The sequence below is a fragment of the Salmo trutta genome, unplaced genomic scaffold, assembly GCF_901001165.1.
Source record: "Salmo trutta unplaced genomic scaffold, fSalTru1.1, whole genome shotgun sequence".
NCBI classification, from domain to species: domain Eukaryota; kingdom Metazoa; phylum Chordata; class Actinopteri; order Salmoniformes; family Salmonidae; genus Salmo; species Salmo trutta.
In genome coordinates, this window is record NW_021822992.1 from 88751 (window position 1) to 111780 (window position 23030).

Here is a 23030-nt window from a genome sequence, read left to right on the forward strand (position 1 = left end):
GTGTAGGAGGCAGTTAAAAATGGGCACATATTTTTTCCAAAATTCTCAATACTGCCCCCTATCCCAAAAAGGTTAAACTTTCTCTACATTAGATTATATGGACGGTTTTCCGGTTAAAATCCTCCCTCACATTTATAGTAAGTTTAGAATTTAACCCTAAACTAATGAATAAAGATTACTGACCTTATCTTGCAGCTGAGAATTCAATGTAGGTAGGATCTTGCATACCAGTTTGCCACCGGTCTGTAAAGAACCCTCAGCAAGGGGCCAGGTCTTTAATCTACGGATATCTCATCCGCCCGTGCACGGTTTCGGTGTCTCCCTGGACTGACAGAAGCAGATTTTGAGATCCGGCTCGAAGGACCAAGCTGTCACACATGATTATCAGCTACGGTGTTGTAATGTCAGAATCATACGCCTGGCTCCTCTTCTGTTCTGCTTAGATGAACATTCAACGTTACTCGGCAAGGGAGGAAACCCTTGCTGCTTTCATGAACGCTGAAGCAGATCAATTTATTACAGAAGAGAAGCAATAGATTTGCATATCTGGCAACAAAGTCCAAAACTAAATGGTTTGCATTTTAAATTGGCTCCCTGTGTACTATATAGTGCCCTACCCGAGCCCTGTTTGACGGTAGTGCACTATATAGGGAATAGGGTTCCATAGGGCTCTGGTCTAAAGTAGTGCACTATATAGGGAATAGGGCTCTGGTCTAAAGTAGTGCACTATATAGGGAATAGGGTTCCATAGGGCTCTGGTCTAAAGTAGTGCACTATATAAGGAATAAGGTGCCATAGGGCTCTGGTCTAAAGTGGTGCACTGTATAGGGAATAGGTTGCCATAGGGCTCTGGTCTAAAGTAGTGCACTGTATAAGGAATAAGGTGCCATAGGGCTCTGGTCTAAAGTGGTGCACTGTATAGGGAATAGGGTGCCATTTGAGACGTACACAATATCGTGTTCACATTAAGTACTGCAGTGGCGCCAGGAAGGCAGCGAGCGACGAGCCACGAGGAGCACCACGGACAGACAAGGCAAACGGGACACGGTTGCTAAGGAACAGATCCCTGCAATAAAAGAGCACAGGATAGCCATTCACACACACACACACACACACACACACAGAGCGATAACATGGATACTTTTTAGACAAGGAACTAAGGAGGCTGTTGGGTTGGGATCATACTGGCTGTACAATCATTGCATCATCTGTCTACCCTCAGTGTGTGGATCATCTGTCTACCCTCAGTGTGTGGATCATCTGTCTACCCCACAGTGTGTGGATCATCTGTCTACCCTCAGTGTGTGGATCATCTGTCTACCCTCAGTGTGTGGATCATCTGTCTACCCTCAGTGTGTGGATCATCTGTCTACCCTCAGTGTGTGGATCATCTGTCTACCCTCAGTGTGTGGATCATCTGTCTACCCTCAGTGTGTGGATCATCTGTCTACCCTCAGTGTGTGGATCATCTGTCTACCCTCAGTGTGTGGATCATCTGTCTACCCTCAGTGTGTGGATCATCTGTCTACCCTCTGTGTGTGGATCATCTGTCTACCCTCAGTGTGTGGATCATCTGTCTACCCTCAGTGTGTGGATCATCTGTCTACCCTCAGTGTGTGGATCATCTGTCTACCCTCAGTGTGTGGATCATATGTCTACCCTCAGTGTGTGGATTATCTGTCTACCCTCAGTGTGTGGATTATCTGTCTACCCTCAGTGTGTGGATCATCTGTCTACCCTCAGTGTGTGGATCATCTGTCTACCCTCAGTGTGTGGATCATCTGTCTACCCTCAGTGTGTGGATCATCTGTCTACCCTCAGTGTGTGGATCCTGTTAATCTACCATGACTGGTGTTAATATCAATGAAGATAGCTACTGTAGGTGACACCAAGCAAGATTTGGTGCTGGGCTCCGAGATTACACTCCTACATCTCTCTCTCTCTCTCTCTCTTCTCTCTCTCTCTCTCTCTCTCTCTCTCTCTCTCTTGCCAAGTGGCCTCAGACAGAGTTCTTATTAACAAGCCACCCTCTCACACACCCAAGCAGTCTTAGTAGTAACATGTCATGCTATCTGTTCCATTATTAAGCCGTGGTGTGCTGGATAGATCCCTGAATGTATTGCTTTGATGGTGATCACAGGAAGGAGAGAGAGCGTCAGGGAACAGAAGAAGGTAATGGAGAGAGAGAGAGAGAGAGTGTCAGGGAACAGAGGAAGGTAATGGAGAGAGAGAGAGTGTCAGGGAACAGAGGAAGGTAATGGGGAGAGAGAGAGAGAGAGAGAGCGTCAGGGAACAGAGGAAGGTAATGGAGAGAGAGAGAGTGTCAGGGAACAGAGGAAGGTAATGGAGAGAGAGAGAGGGTGTGTCAGGGAACAGAGGAAGGTAATGGAGAGAGAGAGAGAGAGAGAGTGTCAGGGAACAGAGGAAGGTAATGGAGAGAGAGAGAGTGTGTCAGGGAACAGAGTGTCAGGGAACAGAGGAAGGTAATGGAGAGAGAGAGAGAGAGAGAGAGAGAGTGTGTCAGGGAACAGAGGAAGGTAATGGAGAGAGAGAGAGAGAGAGAGAGAGTGTGTCAGGGAACAGAGGAAGGTAATGGAGAGAGAGAGAGAGAGAGAGAGAGAGAGAGAGAGAGAGAGAGAGAGAGAGAGAGAGAGAGAGAGAGAGAGAACCTGCAGGGAATAATAACTCAGACTGACAGGCCAGGCAGCCCAGTTCAAACCTTAACCAAGCACACCTAGACAGACAGCTCTGGTGTTGAGGAGTCAAGTCCCCTGCAGCCCAACTCAGACAGCCAGTCCATCCCTCACCTATCCCAGCTGTACCTAGCATGACTCAACAGACAGCCAGTCCATCCCTCACCTATCCCAGCTGTACCTAGCATGACTCAACAGACAGCCAGTCCATCCCTCACCTATCCCAGCTGTACCTAGCATGACTCAACAGACAGCCAGTCCATCCCTCACCTATCCCAGCTGTACCTAGCATGACTCAACAGACAGCCAGTCCATCCCTCACCTATCCCAGCTGTACCTAGCATGACTCAACAGACAGCCAGTCCATCCCTCACCTATCCCAGCTGTTCCTAGCATGACTCAACAGACAGCCAGTCCATCCCTCACCTATCCCAGCTGTTCCTAGCATGACTCAACAGACAGCCAGTCCATCCCTCACCTATCCCAGCTGTACCTAGCATGACTCAACAGACAGCCAGTCCATCCCTCACCTATCCCAGCTGTACCTAGCATGACTCAACAGACAGCCAGTCCATCCCTCACCTATCCCAGCTGTACCTAGCATGACTCAACAGACAGCCAGTCCATCCCTCACCTATCCCAGCTGTACCTAGCATGACTCAACAGACAGCCAGTCCATCCCTCACCTATCCCAGCTGTTCCTAGCATGACTCAACAGACAGCCAGTCCATCCCTCACCTATCCCAGCTGTACCTAGCTCTGCCCTGTTCAGTTCAGACAGCCAGTCTTGTCAGGCAGCAAACAGCCTGGTGGTGAGGATTGAGGAGGGTCCAATCTCTCTTCAGGCAGAGAGGATGCAGTGCACCCAGCCTGGTATTGAGAAGTCACAGCCCATGGCTCCAGAGCTCCACCTCTCCATACTACAGACTGTGTGTCGGCTGGGGCCAGGGTTCCACATCTCTCCATACTACAGACTGTGTGTCGGCTGGGGCCAGGGTTCCACATCTCTCCATACTACAGACTGTGTGTCGGCTGGGGCCAGGGTTCCACATCTCTCCATACTACAGACTGTGTGTCGGCTGGGGCCAGGGTTCCACATCTCTCCATACTACAGACTGTGTGTCGGCTGGGGCCAGGGTTCCACATCTCTCCATACTACAGACTGTGTGTCGGCTGGGACCAGGGTTCCACATCTCTCCATACTACAGACTGTGTGTCGGCAGGGGCCAGGGTTCCACATCTCTCCATACTACAGACTGTGTGTCGGCTGGGGCCAGGGTTCCACACCTCTCTGCTAGCTGCAGACTGACAGTGTTGCAGTCAACCTGACAGCGTGGAGTCACGCCCCAGGCCTTCACCTCTCTTGCCTGTAGACGGGGCACCTGATGGAGGCCTGAGTGAGACTGCTGCTGTCAGTAACACTTCCACCAGTAACCTCTGACCTGTGTGTAACTCAGTGAGAGTGATTCTACCAGTAACCTCTGACCTGTGTGTAACTCAGTGAGAGTGATTCCACCAGTAACCTCTGACCTGTGTGTAACTCAGTGAGAGTGATTCCACCAGTAACCTCTGACCTGTGTGTAACTCAGTGAGAGTGATTCTACCAGTAACCTCTGACCTGTGTGTAACTCAGTGAGAGTGATTCTACCAGTAACCTCTGACCTGTGTGTAACTCAGTGAGAGTGATTCTACCAGTAACCTCTGACCTGTGTGTAACTCAGTGAGAGTGATTCCACCAGTAACCTCTGACCTGTGTGCAGTAGTCAGTGTAAAGCCAGAGGGGCTGTTGTTATAGTGATATTCTACATCAAGAATAGAATAGAACAGATATTCTACATCAAGAATAGAATAGAACAGATATTTTACATCAAGAATAGAATAAACAGATATTCTACATCAACTGTTCTACATCAAGAACATAACAGATATTCTACATCAAGAATAGAATAGTTGTCACGGGTGTCGTAGGGTGTCGACCAAAACGCTGCGGGAATATGTATACTCATCTTCATTTTATTTAGTGAAGAAGGAAAAACACAAACAACGTATACAAAAACACAAACGAACTAGACAGTCTCCTCAGGCACACAGCAAAACAAGAAACAATCTCCCGCAATTCCCAAAAAAATACACACTCCTAAATATAGGACCTTCAATCAGAGACAACGATAGACAGCTGCCTCTAATTGAAGGCCCCAATCCCCATTACCAAAACATAGAAATACAAACATCTAGACAGAACATAGAAATAAACTAACATAGAATGATAACCCAAAAACCCCGGAATACATAAATCAAATACCCCTCTACATACACAAACACACCCTGAACCACATAAAACAAACACCCCCTGCCACGTCCTGACCAAACTATAATAACAAATAACCCCTTTACTGGTCAGGACGTGACAATAAAACAGATATTCTACATCAAGAATAGAGTCGATGTAATGTTTGTACTATTCCACTGTTCCATTCCTATAGTTACCACCGTAGGAACAGAATGAGAATCCTTGTTAATCATTCTAATTCTACCAGTGGTCTGTGTGCATGACTTAGTCAGAGAGCCAGAGAGGCTTCTACAGAGGATCTGCAATAGTGCTATTCCCTCCCTCCCATCTGTACTTCTTACCATTGATTTTATTTCTGGGTAAATTAATCAAATAAAAGAGACCTGGAAAGATTAGATTATTAATCTGATCCTCTGTATTAATGGGACAACTACTAAAGTTAAACTGGAAACAGGGCTGTTAAGCAGAGTTCAGCGTCACATTCTGACATAATGTGTTGTGTATCACACCTGGGTTCAAATAGTATTCCAAATCGTTCAAATGCTTTTGAGCATTTGCCTGGAGTGCCAAGTGGGCGGGGTTTGCCCCTTTTTTTTGTGAGACTTTTTGTTGTTGGTTCTATTGCATCAGACAAGCTCAATCAAGCACAGATGCAGTTATCTGAAATGATTTTCAAATAGTCTTTCTACCCAGGTCTGTTGTGTATGCAGATGACTTCACAGAGACCATCTCCCTCGATGCCAATCAGAGGCAAGCATCAACAACATCCTAATAGTGGAATACAGTTATTCATCACAGCTTTTTATTTATCTGGCCGCTCAGGAGCATAAAAAGGGTAGAAGAAGAAGTGAGGTAATTCTGATCAGTTTGAGAGGAGAAAAACAATCCCGTCTTCTATATCAGACCATCCTTTTTGTTTGATTGCCTTTAGACTGTGAGATTCAGACAGGGGTGATTTTTTTGTTGTTGTTGATTTGGGACACAGCCTTGATACAGACATGATTCGGGGCAGCTGTCATCCTGCCCGAGACAGCCAGGCGAGCTGAGATATGCTGCTTATTGATACTGGCTGATGGAGATATGCCAGGTTTGTAGCAAGGCTGTAGCTAGGCTGTGAGTGACACATTCAAAGCTGAAGCCAGCAGGAATCCTGAGTCTAGAGATCCTCAGGTTTTTCTTTGGCGTGTTCGGCTAAGATGCACTAATACCAGCTAGCTAGGCTGCCTGGGGGTTTAGGAAAGTTTTACAGTTGTACTTTATTTTTAATTCAGTGCCCGTCTGCCTGCCTGTTGGAAGTTCTGGGGGTAATTGTGGATGCTGTGTGGTGAATACTGTATATCGTTGTTATTGTAATAATCTGGGTGACTCGTTGAATCCGACTGCGGCGTCTCATTCTGCAACCAGCTGGATATTCATATTTAAGGACGTAATTTAGATGAAGTGTGTGAAATGGTACCTTATTTCCCTATAAAGTCCACTCCTTTTGACAAGGGAAGCATAGGACTCTGGCTAAAAAGCAGTGAGCTATGTAGGGAACAGGAGGTCATTTGGAACACACAGAGATAAAGAGCCTTTCTGAAGGACTCGAGAGCAATACAAAGAAACTCCCTTTTGTTGGAGTGTTTATTTACTCACTACGGTCAAGCAGACATAAAACAGTATTGATTTTTATTTTTTATTACGTTTTCGGAGCAGCTTGGGACGTCATGTAGAGTTGGTGTCGGAAATTATTGACACTTTTGATAAAGACTGTATGAAATAAATCGTTGAAATACAGAGCAATATGTGAATTCTACATTTTTTTTAAATTATAGAATTATATTATTTTATACTAATACAATTGCTCAGAGAAAGAGATTTTGTAAAACAAAACAGTACTTTTTTTTTCTTCTCATAAAGTTAGGGGTCAAAATTGTTGACAGCCCCCGAAAGGTATCTGTACTCAGTAGCTACACGCTATATGCAATATACACGTTATATGAAATGTTAGAGATGTATTATGAGGAACAAAGAACCCAGCCAGCCGTTCAGTACAGGGTTTAGTTAGTTTAGTGTTCAGTGTTCCATAAAGGTCATGCCTCGTCATGCATCGCCACGGGAACTAGAGGAGCTGCGGGTGCTTCAGCACCGCCTGAAACATTTATAACCCAAAGAATCATATTTTTATTTTATGAAAAAAAAAATGGTGTTCACTAAAGTAGTGCACTGGGCCTTTACTAGTCCTGTATTAACGGACCTTTACTAGTCCTGTATTAACAGACCTTTACTAGTCCTGTATTAGTGGACCTTTACTAGTCCTGTATTAACAGACCTTTACTAGTCCTGTATTAACAGGCCTTTACTAGTCCTGTATTAACAGACCTTTACTAGTCCTGTATTAACGGACCTTTAATAGTCCTGTATTAACAGACCTTTACTAGTCCTGTATTAGTGGACCTTTACTAGTCCTGTATTAACAGACCTTTACTAGTCCTGTATTAACAGGCCTTTACTAGTCCTGTATTAACAGACCTTTACTAGTCCTGTATTAACGGACCTTTACTAGTCCTGTATTAACAGACCTTTACTAGTCCTGTATTAACAGACCTTTACTAGTCCTGTATTAACAGACCTTTACTGGTCCTGTATTAACAGACCTTTACTAGTCCTGTATTAACAGACCTTTACTAGTCCTGTATTAACAGACCTTTACTAGTCCTGTATTAACAGACCTTTACTAGTCCTGTATTAACAGACCTTTATTAGTCCTGTATTAACAGACCTTTACTAGTCCTGTATTAACAGACCTTTACTAGTCCTGTATTAACAGACCTTTACTAGTCCTGTATTAACATACCTTTACTAGTCCTGTATTAACAGGCCTTTACTAGTCTTGTATTAACAGACCTTTACTAGTCCTGTATTAACAGACCTTTACTAGTCCTGTATTAACAGGCCTTTACTAGTCCTGTATTAACATACCTTTACTAGTCCTGTATTAACAGACCTTTACTAGTCCTGTATTAACAGACCTTTACTAGTCCTGTATTAACAGGCCTTTACTAGTCCTGTATTAACAGGCCTTTACTAGTCCTGTATTAACAGACCTTTACTAGTCCTGTATTAGTGGACCTTTACTAGTCCTGTATTAGTGGACCTTTACTAGTCCTGTATTAACAGACCTTTACTAGTCCTGTATTAACATACCTTTACTAGTCCTGTATTAACAGACCTTTACTAGTCCTGTATTAACAGACCTTTACTAGTCCTGTATTAACAGGCCTTTACTAGTCTTGTATTAACAGACCTTTACTAGTCCTGTATTAGTGGACCTTTACTAGTCCTGTATTAACGGACCTTTACTAGTCCTGTATTAGCAGACCTTTACTAGTCCTGTATTAGTGGAACTTTACTAGTCCTGTATTAACAGACCTTTACTAGTCCTGTACTAACAGACCTTTACTAGTCCTGTACTAACAGACCTTTACTAGTCCTGTACTAACAGACCTTTACTAGTCCTGTAATAACAGGCCTTTACTAGTCCTGTTTTAACAGACCTTTACTAGTCCTGTATTAACAGGCCTTTACTAGTCCTGTTTTAACAGACCTTTACTAGTCCTGTATTAACAGGCCTTTACTAGTCCTGTTTTAACAGGCCTATTCCACCATATGGAATAGGGTGCCATAGGGCTCTGGTCAAAAGTGGTGCACTATATAGGGAATGTGGTGCCGTTTGGGATCTAGCCGTTCTCTCACAACAGTAATTTCTAGTCAGATAAATGCTCTCACACACACAATATAATCTATAGAGATCTGCTGTGTCCTATAGTTAGACACAAGGACCACTGAACTACCTTCATTCTATAGGGTCACAATATAATCTATAGAGATCTGCTGTGTCCTACAGTTAGATACAAGGACCACTGAACTAGCGTCATTTATAGGGTCACAATATAATCTACAGAGATCTGCTGTGTCCTATAGTTAGATACAAGGACCACTGAACTACTGTCATTCTATAGGGTCACAATATAATCTACAGAGATCTGCTGTGTCCTATAGTTAGATACAAGGACCACTGAACTACCGTCATTCTATAGGGTCACAATATAATCTACAGAGATCTGCTGTGTCCTATAGTTAGATACAAGGACCACAGAACTTGCGTCATAAATGGAGACAGACGTGTTGATTATTGTTTTCCTCTGAAACTGACAGTCTTCTCTAATTGCGTTGTGTATCCAGGCTTTAACTTTGCCTGTCTGTCTCTCCTTCCGTCCCGTCTGCCCACCCGTCTGTCTACCTGTCTCCTCAATGATTGATTTACCCCTCAAAAAAACAATGATTAGCGCATTCTCTGAAATGCGTTGGTTTAACAATAAAATATTACATTTTTTTCAAAACAAACTTTTCTATTCTCCTATCAAGAGTTGTCAAATGCATCGTTCCGCCCTCTCTCTCCTCAGTGGTGACCTGCCCTCCGCCTCCTCCCATCCACAACGGGCTCCTGGAGGGGTCCGTGTTTGAGTGGGGTACCAGCGTGAGCTACAGCTGCCTGCCCGGGTACGAGCTCTCCTTCCCGGCTATCCTCACCTGTGTGGGCCTGGGCTCCTGGAGAGGAGATCTGCCTCAGTGTCTGCGTGAGTCAACACAACAAACACCTTCATCTTTTAGATATACAGGTTTAACAGCTCTTTTCAAAGAGTTTTAGAGATACAGGTTTTCAACTCTGTAGAACGAGTTTTAGAGATACAGGTGTCCAACTCTGAACGAAGATGTTTAGAGATACAGGTTTCCAACTCTGAACGAAGATGTTTAGAGATACAGGTTTCCAACTCTGTACAAATAGTTTTTTAGAGATACAGGTTTTGCAACAGGTAGATAATAATAATTTATTGTGTGTCCCTTTCTTGCATCTCAACAAACACCAGCACAGCATCACCAATAGGTTCATAAATACACATCAAATCACAAACTATAGCTGACAACACATGCATACAGTTCCTAATTCAGTTCGTAATTAATACCGGTGGGAATGAAGGATTTCTGGGCTCTGCCGGTTTTGTTAAGATGGACTCTGTATCGGCGGCCTGATGCTAGGAGCTGGTACTCCTGGGTGGGATAGTTCGGTGGCAACTGCCATGGCATAATGTTTCTGAGATGTTCAACTCTGTACAAACATGTAGATTGCCATGGCATAATGTTTCTGAGATGTCCAACTCTGTACAAACATGTAGATTGCGATGGTATATTGTTTCTGAGATGTTCAACTCTCTACAAACATGTAGATTGCCATGGTATATTGTTTCTGAGATGTTCAAATCTGTACAAACATGTAGATTGTCATGGTATAATGTTTCTGAGATGTCCAACTCTGTACAAACACATAGATTGCCATGGCATAATGTTTCGGAGATGTTCAACTCTGTACAAACATGTAGATTGCGATGGTATATTGTTTCTGAGATGTTCAACTCTCTACAAACACATATTGTTTCTGAGATGTACAAAGAGGTAGATTGCATATTGTACTGTTTAAAAATAGCATGTTGTCTTCTATACTGTGATGAATAATAAGTAGGCTTTGCTACAATGCACATTTTAAACAATAGGACAAAGTGCTGACCATGTAAATCCTGAAAAGTGATAATGTATGCATATTGTGCAGTAAATGCTTCCTCTATTATCCCCAGTAGATTGTACTGTACTTGACTTAGTAGAACCAGAGTCAATACAGAGCTGGGTCCTTTCACTGCTAAATATAGAGATTAACACCACAGCAGTACAGTACAGTATAGGGTAATAACACTAGATTAACACCACAGCAGTACAGTATAGGGTAATAACACTAGATTAACACCACAGCAGTACGGTATAGTATAGGGTAATAACACTAGATTAACACCACAGCAGTACAGTATAGGGTAATAACACTAGATTAACACCACAGCAGTACGGTATAGTACAGGGTAATAACACTAGATTAACACCACAGCAGTACGGTATAGGGTAATAACACTAGATTAACACCACAGCAGTACAGTATAGGGTAATAACACTAGATTAACACCACAGCAGTACAGTATAGGATAATAACACTAGATTAACACCACAGCAGTACGGTATAGGGTAATAACACTAGATTAACACCACAGCAGTACAGTACAGTATAGGGTAATAACACTAGATTAACACCACAGCAGTAAAGTATGGGGTAATAACACTAGATTAACACCACAGCAGTACAGTATAGGGTAATAACACTAGATTAACACCACAGCAGTACGGTATAGTACAGGGTAATAACACTAGATTAACACCACAGCAGTACGGTATAGGGTAATAACACTAGATTAACACCACAGCAGTACAGTATAGGATAATAACACTAGATTAACACCACAGCAGTACGGTATAGGGTAATAACACTAGATTAACACCATAGCAGTACAGTATAGGGCAATAACACTAGATTAACACCACAGCAGTACAGTATAGGGTAATAACACTAGATTAACATCACAGCAGTACAGTATAGGGTAATAACACTAGATTAACACCACAGCAGTACAGTATAGTATGGGGTAATAACAGTAGATTAACACCACAGCAGTAAAGTATGGGGTAATAACACTAGATTAACACCACAGCAGTACAGTATAGGGTAATAACACTAGATTAACACCACAGCAGTACAGTATAGGGTAATAACACTAGATTAACACCACAGCAGTACAGTATAGGGTAATAACACTAGATTAACACCACAGCGGTACAGTATAGGGTAATAACACTAGATTAACACCACAGCAGTACAGTATAGGGTAATAACACTAGATTAACACCACAGCAGTACAGTATAGGATAATAACACTAGATTAACACCACAGCGGTACAGTATAGGATAATAACACTAGATTAACACCACAGCAGTACAGTATAGGGTAATAACACTAGATTAACACCACAGCAGTACAGTTTAGGGTAATAACACTAGATTAACACCACAGCAGTACAGTATAGGGTAATAACAGTAGATTAACACCACAGCAGTACAGTATAGGATAATAACACCACTAGATCCCTCATTCTCCCTACTGCACTTATCGTATAATATTGCTAAAGATAGAGGTACGTCTTCTCTACTAGGCAACATCATCATCAACATCATCAACAACAACATCAACAACAACATCATCATCAACATCATCAACAACAACATCAACATCATCATCAACAACATCAACAACAACATCAACATCAACATCATCATCAACAACAACATCAACAACAACATCAACAACAACATCATCATCAACAACAACATCAACATCATCATCAACATCAACATCAACAACATCATCAACATCATCATCAACAACAACATCAACATCATCATCAACAACAACATCAACATCATCATCAACATCAACATCATCATCAACAACATCAACAACAACATCATCAACATCATCATCAACAACAACATCAACAACAACATCAACATCAACATCATCATCAACATCAACATCAACATCATCATCAACATCATCATCAACATCATCATCAACAACATCATCAACAACATCATCATCATCATCATCAACAACAACATCAACAACAACATCAACATCAACATCATCATCAACATCAACATCAACATCTCTGCAGTTCTCTTGTCCAGCAGGGTTAGAGAGAGTAGCGTTGTCTCAAATGGCACTGACAGGGCTCTGGTCAAATGTAGTGCACTATATAGGGAATAGGGTCCCATTTGGGACTCGGTCTAGGATTCTAACAATTCTGCAAGTGTCTGGCGTCTCTCTGCGTGTATACTGATAACTGGGAAGAATAGAACATTGATCAAGGAAAGAAGTTAGGAGACTCCGAGCCTGAGTCCACAGGCGGGTTTAACACCAGGCCTATTTGTTATGTACAGCTAGTTCTGGCCCCCAGCCGTCCATCCCATCTACGTTATGTTTCCATAAAACAGAAGGTTATCGCTGAGGCTGCCGCTCAGAGCCGTGACAAATGGCTGTCACATTTTTTTGGTCCTTAACTTTCTAGAATGCCAGTGGAATGTTGAGAGTCATAGTCGGAATATTGAGAATGGAAATGTTGAGAGTCATTGTCGGAATATTGAGAATGGAATGTTGAGAGTCATTGTCGGAATATTGAGAATGGAATGTTGAGAGTCATTGTCGGAATATTGAGAATGGAAATGTTGAGAGTCATTGTCGGAATATTGAGAATGGAATGTTGAGAGTCATTGTCGGAATATTGAGAATGGAATGTTGGAATGTTTGACAGGAGACAATTCCATCAGAACCCTTGCAGTGTATTCAGTCCTTAGCATCTTTATCTGTTGGCATGTCACTAACACCTAAGAGGGAATGAATTCACAGTTCATATGTCTGGATCATTTAGACAAATATCAGTATTGAGGAATACATGAAATAAAGTAATAGACTGTAGTTTTAAGATATTTACAGACAGACGGACTGTTTTTCATTTTGTAATCTTGGTTAGTATTGCGTACTGAGAGGAAGCCATCTCCGGGCTGTTGTGCGGTAATGGCTTTTGGAGCCAGTGTGTTTTGGCTGTGTGTACGTAGCAAATAGAGAGAGAGAGAATGAGATATGGAGAACACTAAACTTATCTCTTCGTCCAGACCTGCAACATGAGGCAGATGTCAAGTCCTGAGGAGCTGCAAGCTGCCGCCGGAACCACAGCCACATTGTTGACTTTATCCCCGTAGTGTTGCCTGATTCCCACGGCTGACTGCGTGACTTGACACAGTGACTCTGACTGCGTGACTGAGCACAGTGACTCTGAGTGCGTCCTAAATGCCACACTATTCCCTATATAGTGCCTTACTTCTGATCATACTTTTAATCAGATCCCTATGAGCTCTGGTCAAAAGTAGTGCACTATATAGGGGAATAGACTGCCATTTGGGACGTGAACCAGCTGACTCTGGTCTCTCTCTCGCTCTCTCTCTCTGCTTTCTTATAACCTACCATTAAGCAGCTGAAGCCTGAAGCTAACTAGAACCCTGCTGATGGGGATCAGCTGGTGGAGAGGGAGAATGGCTGATTCCTCTCCTTCAGCTGATGGAGAGGGAGAATGGCTGATTCCTCTCCTTCAGCTGATGGAGAGGGAGAATGGCTGATTCTTTGCGTCAGCTGGTGGAGAGGGAGAATGGCTGATTCCTCTGTTTCAGCTGGTGGAGAGGGAGAATGGCTGATTCCTCTGCTTCAGCTGGTGGAGAGGGAGAATGGCTGATTCTTTGCTTCAGCTGGTGGAGAGGGAGAATGGCTGATTCCTCTGCTTCAGCTGGTGGAGAGGGAAAATGGCTGATTCCTCTGCTTCAGCTTCTGTTGGTCCTCTTCCATTTGATTAGGCGGACAGTGGAGTAGTGGAGGTGCTGTTAGCCACAGGGTTTCGTTCCATCCCTGCGCTACTGGCAGGGGTGGCAAATAGCACCTTATTCCCTTATTAGTGCACTACTTTTGACTGGGCTCTAGTCAGCCGTAGTGCACTACAGTATTTAGGGAGTAGGGTGCCATTTGGAACGGATACCGAGAGGTCGAGCTCTGAGTTTTTGTCTCTGTCTGGCACGGATGGCTTCAGTTGTGTTGTTAACCCCAAGGCCATGTCAGGAAATCCTTTTTTGAAGAGGGTAATTATTAAGATGTAACCCCGGGGTGGCTCTCCCCCCCTCTTCACCCCGCGGACACTGGAGTCTCTATTCAAAGTATCTTCTTACAGTAATTATTCACTGGTGGCTGGTGTCCAAAAAAAACTCAACAATCAAATAAAAGACCTGATTGAATCACTTGAAAAGAATCCAAACTAAAGTGATATACTGTATGATACCATATAATCTACCCATGGATAAAAGATTGATATAAAAAACTGAATGTTTTAGTTATGTGCCAAAGAAGAGCACAGTGGTGGTTGCTAAGGCTTCACTTAATGGGGATCCACATCAAGAATACAAAGAAGAGCACAGTGGGGGTTGCTAAGGCTTCACTTAATGGGGGATCCACATCAAGAATACAAAGAAGAGCACAGTGGTGGTTGCTAAGGCTTCACTTAATGGGGATCCACATCAAGAATACATAATAAATGATAAACAAGTTAACTAAAGCCAATGTTTTGGTCTCTCCACTCCCACCATTTAATATGCCATAGAATCGGCCAATCCAACATGAAACATTTATAAAATGAACATGACTGAAGAATATGTTTTAGTTATGTGGAATATGTTTTCGTTATGTGGAATATGTTTTAGTTACGTGGAATATGTTTTCATTATGTGGAATATGTTTTAGTTATGTAGAATATGTTTTCATTATGTGGAATATGTTTTCGTTATGTGGAATATGTTTTAGTTATGTGGAATATGTTTCAAACCGTGATGCCCCAGAAGAACCCCAGGAAGAATAGGGCTAATTAAGTTGTCAGTTAACAGGGATTCATAATAATGAAGGCAAACCAATCCTTTAGTTTCTCACGGCTTCGCTGCTTGAACCCCTCTCTGATTCAGAGGGTTTGGGTTAAATGCGGAAGACACATGTACAACTGACTAGGTATCCCCCTTTCCCTTTCCCTAATGAATAATTAATCACAGCTCTCAAACTCATTCCACGGAGGGCCGAATGTGTCTGCGCGTTTTCACTCTTCCCTTGTACTTGAACTCTCCACACCTGGTTGTCTAGGTCTTCATTGATTAGTTAGGAACTCCCCTTCCCTGCTTGTCTAGGTCTTCATTGATTAGTTAGGAACTCCCCTTCCCTGCTTGTCTAGGTCTTCATTGATTAGTTAGGAACTCCCCTCACCTGGTTGTCTAGGTCTTCATTGATTAGTTAGGAACTCCCCTTCCCTGCTTGTCTAGGTCTTCATTGGAAACAAATTGAAAGGAAATAACAAAACCAGCAGCCATTGGGCCCTCACATGGAATGAGTTGGACACCCCTGGAATAAATGAAGAATCACCCACTGAATTAAAGCCAGGGTTTTGGGTCTCTCCAGTCCAGCCATCTAATATGCATATGATCTGCCCGTGCACTATAAACATGGATAAAACAAACATGAGTGAGGAATTTGTTTCATTTATGAGTCAGGATGAATTCAGTGAACTAAAGACAATGTTTATGAGTCAGGATGAATTCAGTGAACTAAAAAGCCAATGTTTAGGAGTCAGGATGAATTCAGTGAACTAAAGCCAATGTTTATGAGTCAGGATGAATTCAGTGAACTAAAAAGCCAATGTTTATGAGTCAGGATGAATTCAGTGAACTAAAGCTAATGTTTATGAGTCAGGATGAATTCAGTGAACTAAAGCCAATGTTTATGAGTCAGGATGAATTCAGTGAACTAAAAAGCCAATGCTTATGAGTCAGGATGAATTCAGTGAACTAAAGCCAATGTTTATGAGTCAGGATGAATTCAGTGAACTAAAAAGCCAATGTTTAGGAGTCAGGATGAATTCAGTGAACTAAAGACAATGTTTATGAGTCAGGATGAATTCAGTGAACTAAAGCCAATGTTTATGAGTCAGGATGAATTCAGTGAACTAAAAAGCCAATGCTTATGAGTCAGGATGAATTCAGTGAACTAAAGCCAATGTTTATGAGTCAGGATGAATTCAGTGAACTAAAAAGCCAATGTTTATGAGTCAGGATGAATTCAGTGAACTAAAGACAATGTTTATGAGTCAGGATGAATTCAGTGAACTAAAAAGCCAATGTTTATGAGTCAGGATGAATTCAGTGAACTAAAGACAATGTTTATGAGTCAGGATGAATTCAGTGAACTAAAAAGCCAATGTTTAGGAGTCAGGATGAATTCAGTGAACTAAAGCCAATGTTTATGAGTCAGGATGAATTCAGTGAACTAAAAAGCCAATGTTTATGAGTCAGGATGAATTCAGTGAACTAAAGCTAATGTTTATGAGTCAGGATGAATTCAGTGAACTAAAGCCAATGTTTATGAGTCAGGATGAATTCAGTGAACTAAAAAGCCAATGCTTATGAGTCAGGATGAATTCAGTGAACTAAAGCCAATGTTTATGAGTCAGGATGAATTCAGTGAACTAAAAAGCCAATGTTTAGGAGTCAGGATGAATTCAGTGAACTAAAGACAATGTTTATGAGTCAGGATGAATTCAGTGAACTAAAGCCAATGTTTATGAGTCAGGATGAATTCAGTGAACTAAAAAGCCAATGCTTATGAGTCAGGATGAATTCAGTGAACTAAAGCCAATGTTTATGAGTCAGGATGAATTCAGTGAACTAAAAAGCCAATGTTTATGAGTCAGGATGAATTCAGTGAACTAAAGACAATGTTTATGAGTCAGGATGAATTCAGTGAACTAAAAAGCCAATGTTTATGAGTCAGGATGAATTCAGTGAACTAAAAAGCCAATGTTTATGAGTCAGGATGAATTCAGTGAACTAAAGCCAATGTTTATGAGTCAGGATGAATTCAGTGAACTAAAAAGCCAATGTTTATGAGTCAGGATGAATTCAGTGAACTAAAGACAATGTTTATGAGTCAGGATGAATTCGGTGAACTAAAAAGCCAATGTTTATGAGTCAGGATGAATTCAGTGAACTAAAAAGCCAATGTTTATGAGTCAGGATGAATTCAGTGAACTAAAAAGCCAATGTTTATGAGTCAGGATGAAGTCAGTGAACTAAAAAGCCAATGTTTTGGGCCTCTCCATTCCAGCCAGGTTCTGTGGAGACCCTGGTACCCCAGCCAAGGGAAAAAGAGAAGGAAGGAGTTTAATCTACAAGTCAGAGGTTACCTTCAGCTGTAGCGCCCCCTATGTCCTGGTGGGGTCAACTACACGCATCTGTCAGGACGACAGCACCTGGAGCGGATCTCAGCCACGATGCATAGGTAGGTAACAACATCATACCGTAACAGCTACAGTCTATAGGTAACAACATCATACCGTAACAGCTACAGTCTATAGGTAACACCATCATACTGTAACAGCTACAGTCTATAGGTAACAACATCATACTGTAACAGCTACAGTCTATAGGTAACAACATCATACCGTAACAGCTACAGTCTATAGGTAACAACATCATACTGTAACAGCTACAGTCTATAGGTAACACAACATCATACCGTAACAGCTACAGTCTATAGGTAACAACATCATACTGTAACAACTACAGTCTATAGGTAACATCATACTGTAACAGCTACAGTCTATAGGTAACATCATAACGTAATAGCAACAGTCTATAAGTAACAACATCATACTGTAACAGCTACAGTCTATAGGTAACAACAGCATCATACTGTAACAGCTACAGTCTATAGGTAACAACATCATACTGTAACATCTACAGTCTATAGGTAACATCATACTGTAACAGCTACAGTCTATAGGTAACAACATCATACTGTAACAGCTACAGTCTATAGGTAACACAACATCATACTGTAACAACTACAGTCTATAGGTAACAACATCATACTGTAACAACTACAGTCTATAGGTAACAACATCATACTGTAACAGCTACAGTCTATAGGTAACATCATACTGTAACAGCTACAGTCTATAGGTACATCATCATACTGTAACAGCTACAGTCTATAGGTAACATCATACTGTAACAGCTAGAGTCTATAGGTAACAACATCATACTGTAACAGCTACAGTCTATAGGTAACAACATCATACTGTAACAGCTACAGTCTATAGGTAACAACATCATACTGTAACAGCTACAGTCTATAGGTAACATCATACTGTAACAGCTACAGTCTGTAGGTAACAACATCATACTGTAACAGCTACAGTCTATAGGTAACAACACCAATCAGTGTAGCAAAATGTCGCTGGCACAGTTATCATAGTTAACAGTAATGACAGAGTAGTCATCATCATTGTCAAGGTGTCTTTGCTCTCCTGCGCCTGACTTCTCTGCCGCCAGTACGCACGCATTACAGATTTAAAAAATACTCTGATCTTTTATATTGTTTAGGGTTATGAAAGTATTCATAAATACATTTTGGGGAGAAATTTTACGCGTTAAAAAATATGTTGGTGAATCAAAAATAAAGTGGTTTGATTGAATCGTTAAAGTGTTAAACTAACGATGTAAATGGAATGATCCAAAATGTACCGATAGTGGCTAATATTTAACATGATAAACAAATTGTAAAAAATAAAATAAAAATGCTGTGAAAAGTCTGAGCACATAATGAAAACATTCCTTAAATCATAAATGGTAGGTTTGGTGCCAAACTGTAATTTGGAGCATGGCTAAAGAAGCCTGTTAGCATGAACCATCTTGATCTGGCAAGCTACAGTATCCCTACAAAGAGACAGAGATCCAGATGGCTCGTAGGAGGCTAGAAGCCTATAGTTTGGCTCTCCAAATGTCATCCCTGCAAGCTATAAGGCCAGCGTTTCATAAACTTCACTGTGGAAAAGTAGATATGTTGATATGCTTCAGTTTGCTGCTGTATGACTGGTTTCACATTTGTCTCCAGCGATCATAAGGTCAAATATCAAATCAAATGTCAAATCAAATTTATTTATAAAGCCCTTCTTACATCAGCTGATATAGATCTTAAACAATTGTCATTTACACTACCGTTCAAAAGTTTGGGGTCACTTAGAAATCTCCTTGATTTTGAAAGAAATGCAAAAAAAATTGTCCATTAAAATAACTTCAAATTGATCAGAAATACAGTGTAGACATTGTTAATGTTGTAAATTACTATTGTAGCTGGATACAGCTGATTCTTTATGGAATATCTACATAGGCGTACAGAGGACCATCACTCCTGTGTTCTAATGGCACATTGTGTTAGCTAATCCAAGTTTATAATTTTAAAAGGCTAATTGATCATTAGAAAACCCTTTTGCAATTATGTTAGCACAGCTAAAAACTGTTGTTCTGCAAATAAGCAATAAAACTGGCCTTCTTTAGACTAGTTGAGTATCTGGAGCATCAGCATTTGTGTGTTCGATTACAGGCTCAAAATGGCCAGAAACAAAGAACTTTCTTCTGAAACTCGTCAGTCTATTCTTGTTCTGAGAAATGAAGGCTATTCCATGCGAGAAATTGCCAAGAAACTGAAGATCTCGTACAACGCCGTGTACTACTCCCTTCACAGAACAGTGCGAACTGGCTCTAACCAGAATAGAAAGAGGAGTGGGAGGCCCCGGTGCACAACTGAGCAAGAGGACAAGTACATTAGAGTGTCTAGTTTGAGAAACAGACGCCTCACAAGTTCTCAACTGGCAGCTTCATTAAATAGTACCCCGCAAAACACCAGTCTCAACGTCAACAGTGGAGAGACGACTCTGGGATGCTGGTCTTCTAGGCAGAGTTCCTCTCTCCAGTGTTCTTTTGCCCATCTTAATATTTCTATTGGCCAGTCTGAGATATTGCTTTTTCTTTGCAACTCTGCTTAGAAGGTCAGCATCCCGGAGTCGCCTCTTCACTGTTGACTGGTATTTTGCAGGTACTATTTAATGAAGCAAAAACAAGGACATTTTCTAAGTGACCCTAAACTTTTTGAACGGCTAGTGTATATTTACAGTCCCTTTGTCCAACAAACAGCTGACTCATTTACCTGGATCTGACCAATAGCTGTTATTAATGTGTAACTGACGGTGCATAGAGAATGGTGTTATATCTATCCGAAAAAAAGAGGGTAGATGCTGTTCCACTTAGAACCGACAATTATGCTAGACCTTATTGATCGTTTCATCAAAGGTGGTGCAATTATGATGGATTTAAGTCAAGGTACGAATACGCCATTTACGTGAGCATAATTCGGGTCTGAATCGGGTCTGAATCGGGTCTGAATCGGCCCCCATATGTTTAAAAGACTCTACAAAGTGCGATCTATGCTTCCGTAGATATGACTGACTCATCATCGTGATAGTAACCCAGGGTGATTATGATCTATGTCCTTCTAGAACCATCCAGGACGACCTGTGAGAACCCAGGAACACCTGAATACGGCTCCATGAACATCAGCCTGGGCTTCAAGGTACGGTATAAAGAACTGTGTTCTGTACTAGATATATTTTAAAGTGGCAATCTGGGATTGGTACATCCATGGTTAAAACAAATCATTTTAAACTCATAGACGGTCAGTCCTTGCATCCATAGCTCTGTCTATGAATTTGAGAGTGGTTACATTTCCCCAGCCCCATTCTCTCAGCATTTTACCAAAGAAAGTGGTGACCATTTTGAATCCCAGTGCAGTATGTTAGACTGGGACTGTACTGTACCAATGATGATAGAGTACCGTAAGGTTTAAAACTGTCCCGTTCTGAGGGTGCAGTATGTTAGACTGGGACTGTACTGGACCAACGATGATAGAGTACCGTAAGGTTTAAAACTGTCCCGTTCTGAGGGTGCAGTATGTTAGACTGGGACTGTACTGTACCAACGATGATAGAGTACCGTAAGGTTTAAAACTGTCCCGTTCTGAGGGTGCAGTATGTTAGACTGGGACTGTACTGTACCAACGATGATAGAGTACCGTAAGGTTTAAAACTGTCCCGTTCTGAGGGTGCAGTATGTTAGACTGGGACTGTACTGTACCAACGATGATAGAGTACCGTAAGGTTTAAAACTGTCCCGTTCTGAGGGTGCAGTATGTTAGACTGGGACTGTACTGTACCAACGATGATAGAGTACCGTAAGGTTTAAAACTGTCCCGTTCTGAGGGTGCAGTATGTTAGACTGGGACTGTACTGTACCAACGATGATAGAGTACCGTAAGGTTTAAAACTGTCCCGTTCTGATGGTGCAGTATGTTAGACTGGGACTCTGAGGGTGCAGTATGTTAGACTGGGACTGTACTGGACCAACGATGATAGAGTACCGTAAGGTTTAAAACTGTCCCGTTCTGAGGGTGCAGTATGTTAGACTGGGACTGTACTGTACCAACGATGATAGAGTACCGTAAGGTTTAAAACTGTCCCGTTCTGAGGGTGCAGTATGTTAGACTGGGACTGTACTGTACCAACGATGATAGAGTACCGTAAGGTTTAAAACTGTCCCGTTCTGATGGTGCAGTATGTTAGACTGGGACTCTGAGGGTGCAGTATGTTAGACTGGGACTCTGATGGTGCAGTATGTTAGACTGGGACTCTGAGGGTGCAGTATGTTAGACTGGGACTCTGAGGGTGCAGTATGTTAGACTGGGACTCTGAGGGTGCAGTATGTTAGACTGGGACTCTGAGGGTGCAGTATGTTAGACTGGGACTGTACTGTACCAACGATGATAGAGTATCGTAAGGTTTAAAACTGTCCCGTTCTGAGGGTGCAGTATGTTAGACTGGGACTCTGAGGGTGCAGTATGTTAGACTGGGACTCTGAGGGTGCAGTATGTTAGACTGGGACTCTGAGGGTGCAGTATGTTAGACTGGGACTCTGAGGGTGCAGTATGTTAGACTGGGACTCTGATGGTGCAGTATGTTAGACTGGGACTCTGAGGGTGCAGTATGTTAGACTGGGACTCTGAGGGTGCAGGATGTTAGACTGGGACTCTGAGGGTGCAGTATGTTAGACTGGGACTCTGAGGGTGCAGTATGTTAGACTGGGACTCTGAGGGTGCAGTATGTTAGACTGGGACTCTGAGGGTGCAGTATGTTAGACTGGGACTCTGAGGGTGCAGTATGTAGACTGGGATGTACTGAGATGTGATGACATTGTGAAACCACAGGATCATTTCAAAGGCAGTCAACCCACCAGCTGGAAAGATTCGAAACGTGTCTGGATTGGAATCATCTTGTATTCTGTTGGATGATTCTGTTGGATGATGTTATGTTGGCGTAAGGCAAGGCATGGCAGGCTGCAAGACATTTCATCTCAGCAGGACATTCAGATACACACTTCCTTCAACTCTGTCTCTGTCTCTGTCTCTGTCTCTCACTCACTCACTCACTCACTCACTCACTCACTCACTCACTCACTCACTCACTCACTCTCTGTCTCTCTCTCTCTCTCTCTCCTCCTCTTCTCTCTCTCTCTCTCTGTGTCTGTCTGTCGGTCTGTCGCTCTCTCT

At 42.2% G+C, this 23030-nt stretch overlaps 1 protein-coding gene across 1 annotated transcript in view; it reads left to right on the forward strand.

The window, feature by feature from the left end:
- Window positions 1-23030, forward strand: part of LOC115187905 (CUB and sushi domain-containing protein 3-like) — a 74017-nt gene that overhangs the window by 31642 nt on the left and 19345 nt on the right. Inside the window, exons 4-6 of the mRNA XM_029746961.1 lie at window positions 9429-9602; window positions 17697-17870; window positions 20929-21002. Coding sequence (XP_029602821.1) covers window positions 9429-9602; window positions 17697-17870; window positions 20929-21002 — 422 coding nt within the window. The remainder of the gene's footprint in view (window positions 1-9428; window positions 9603-17696; window positions 17871-20928; window positions 21003-23030) is intronic.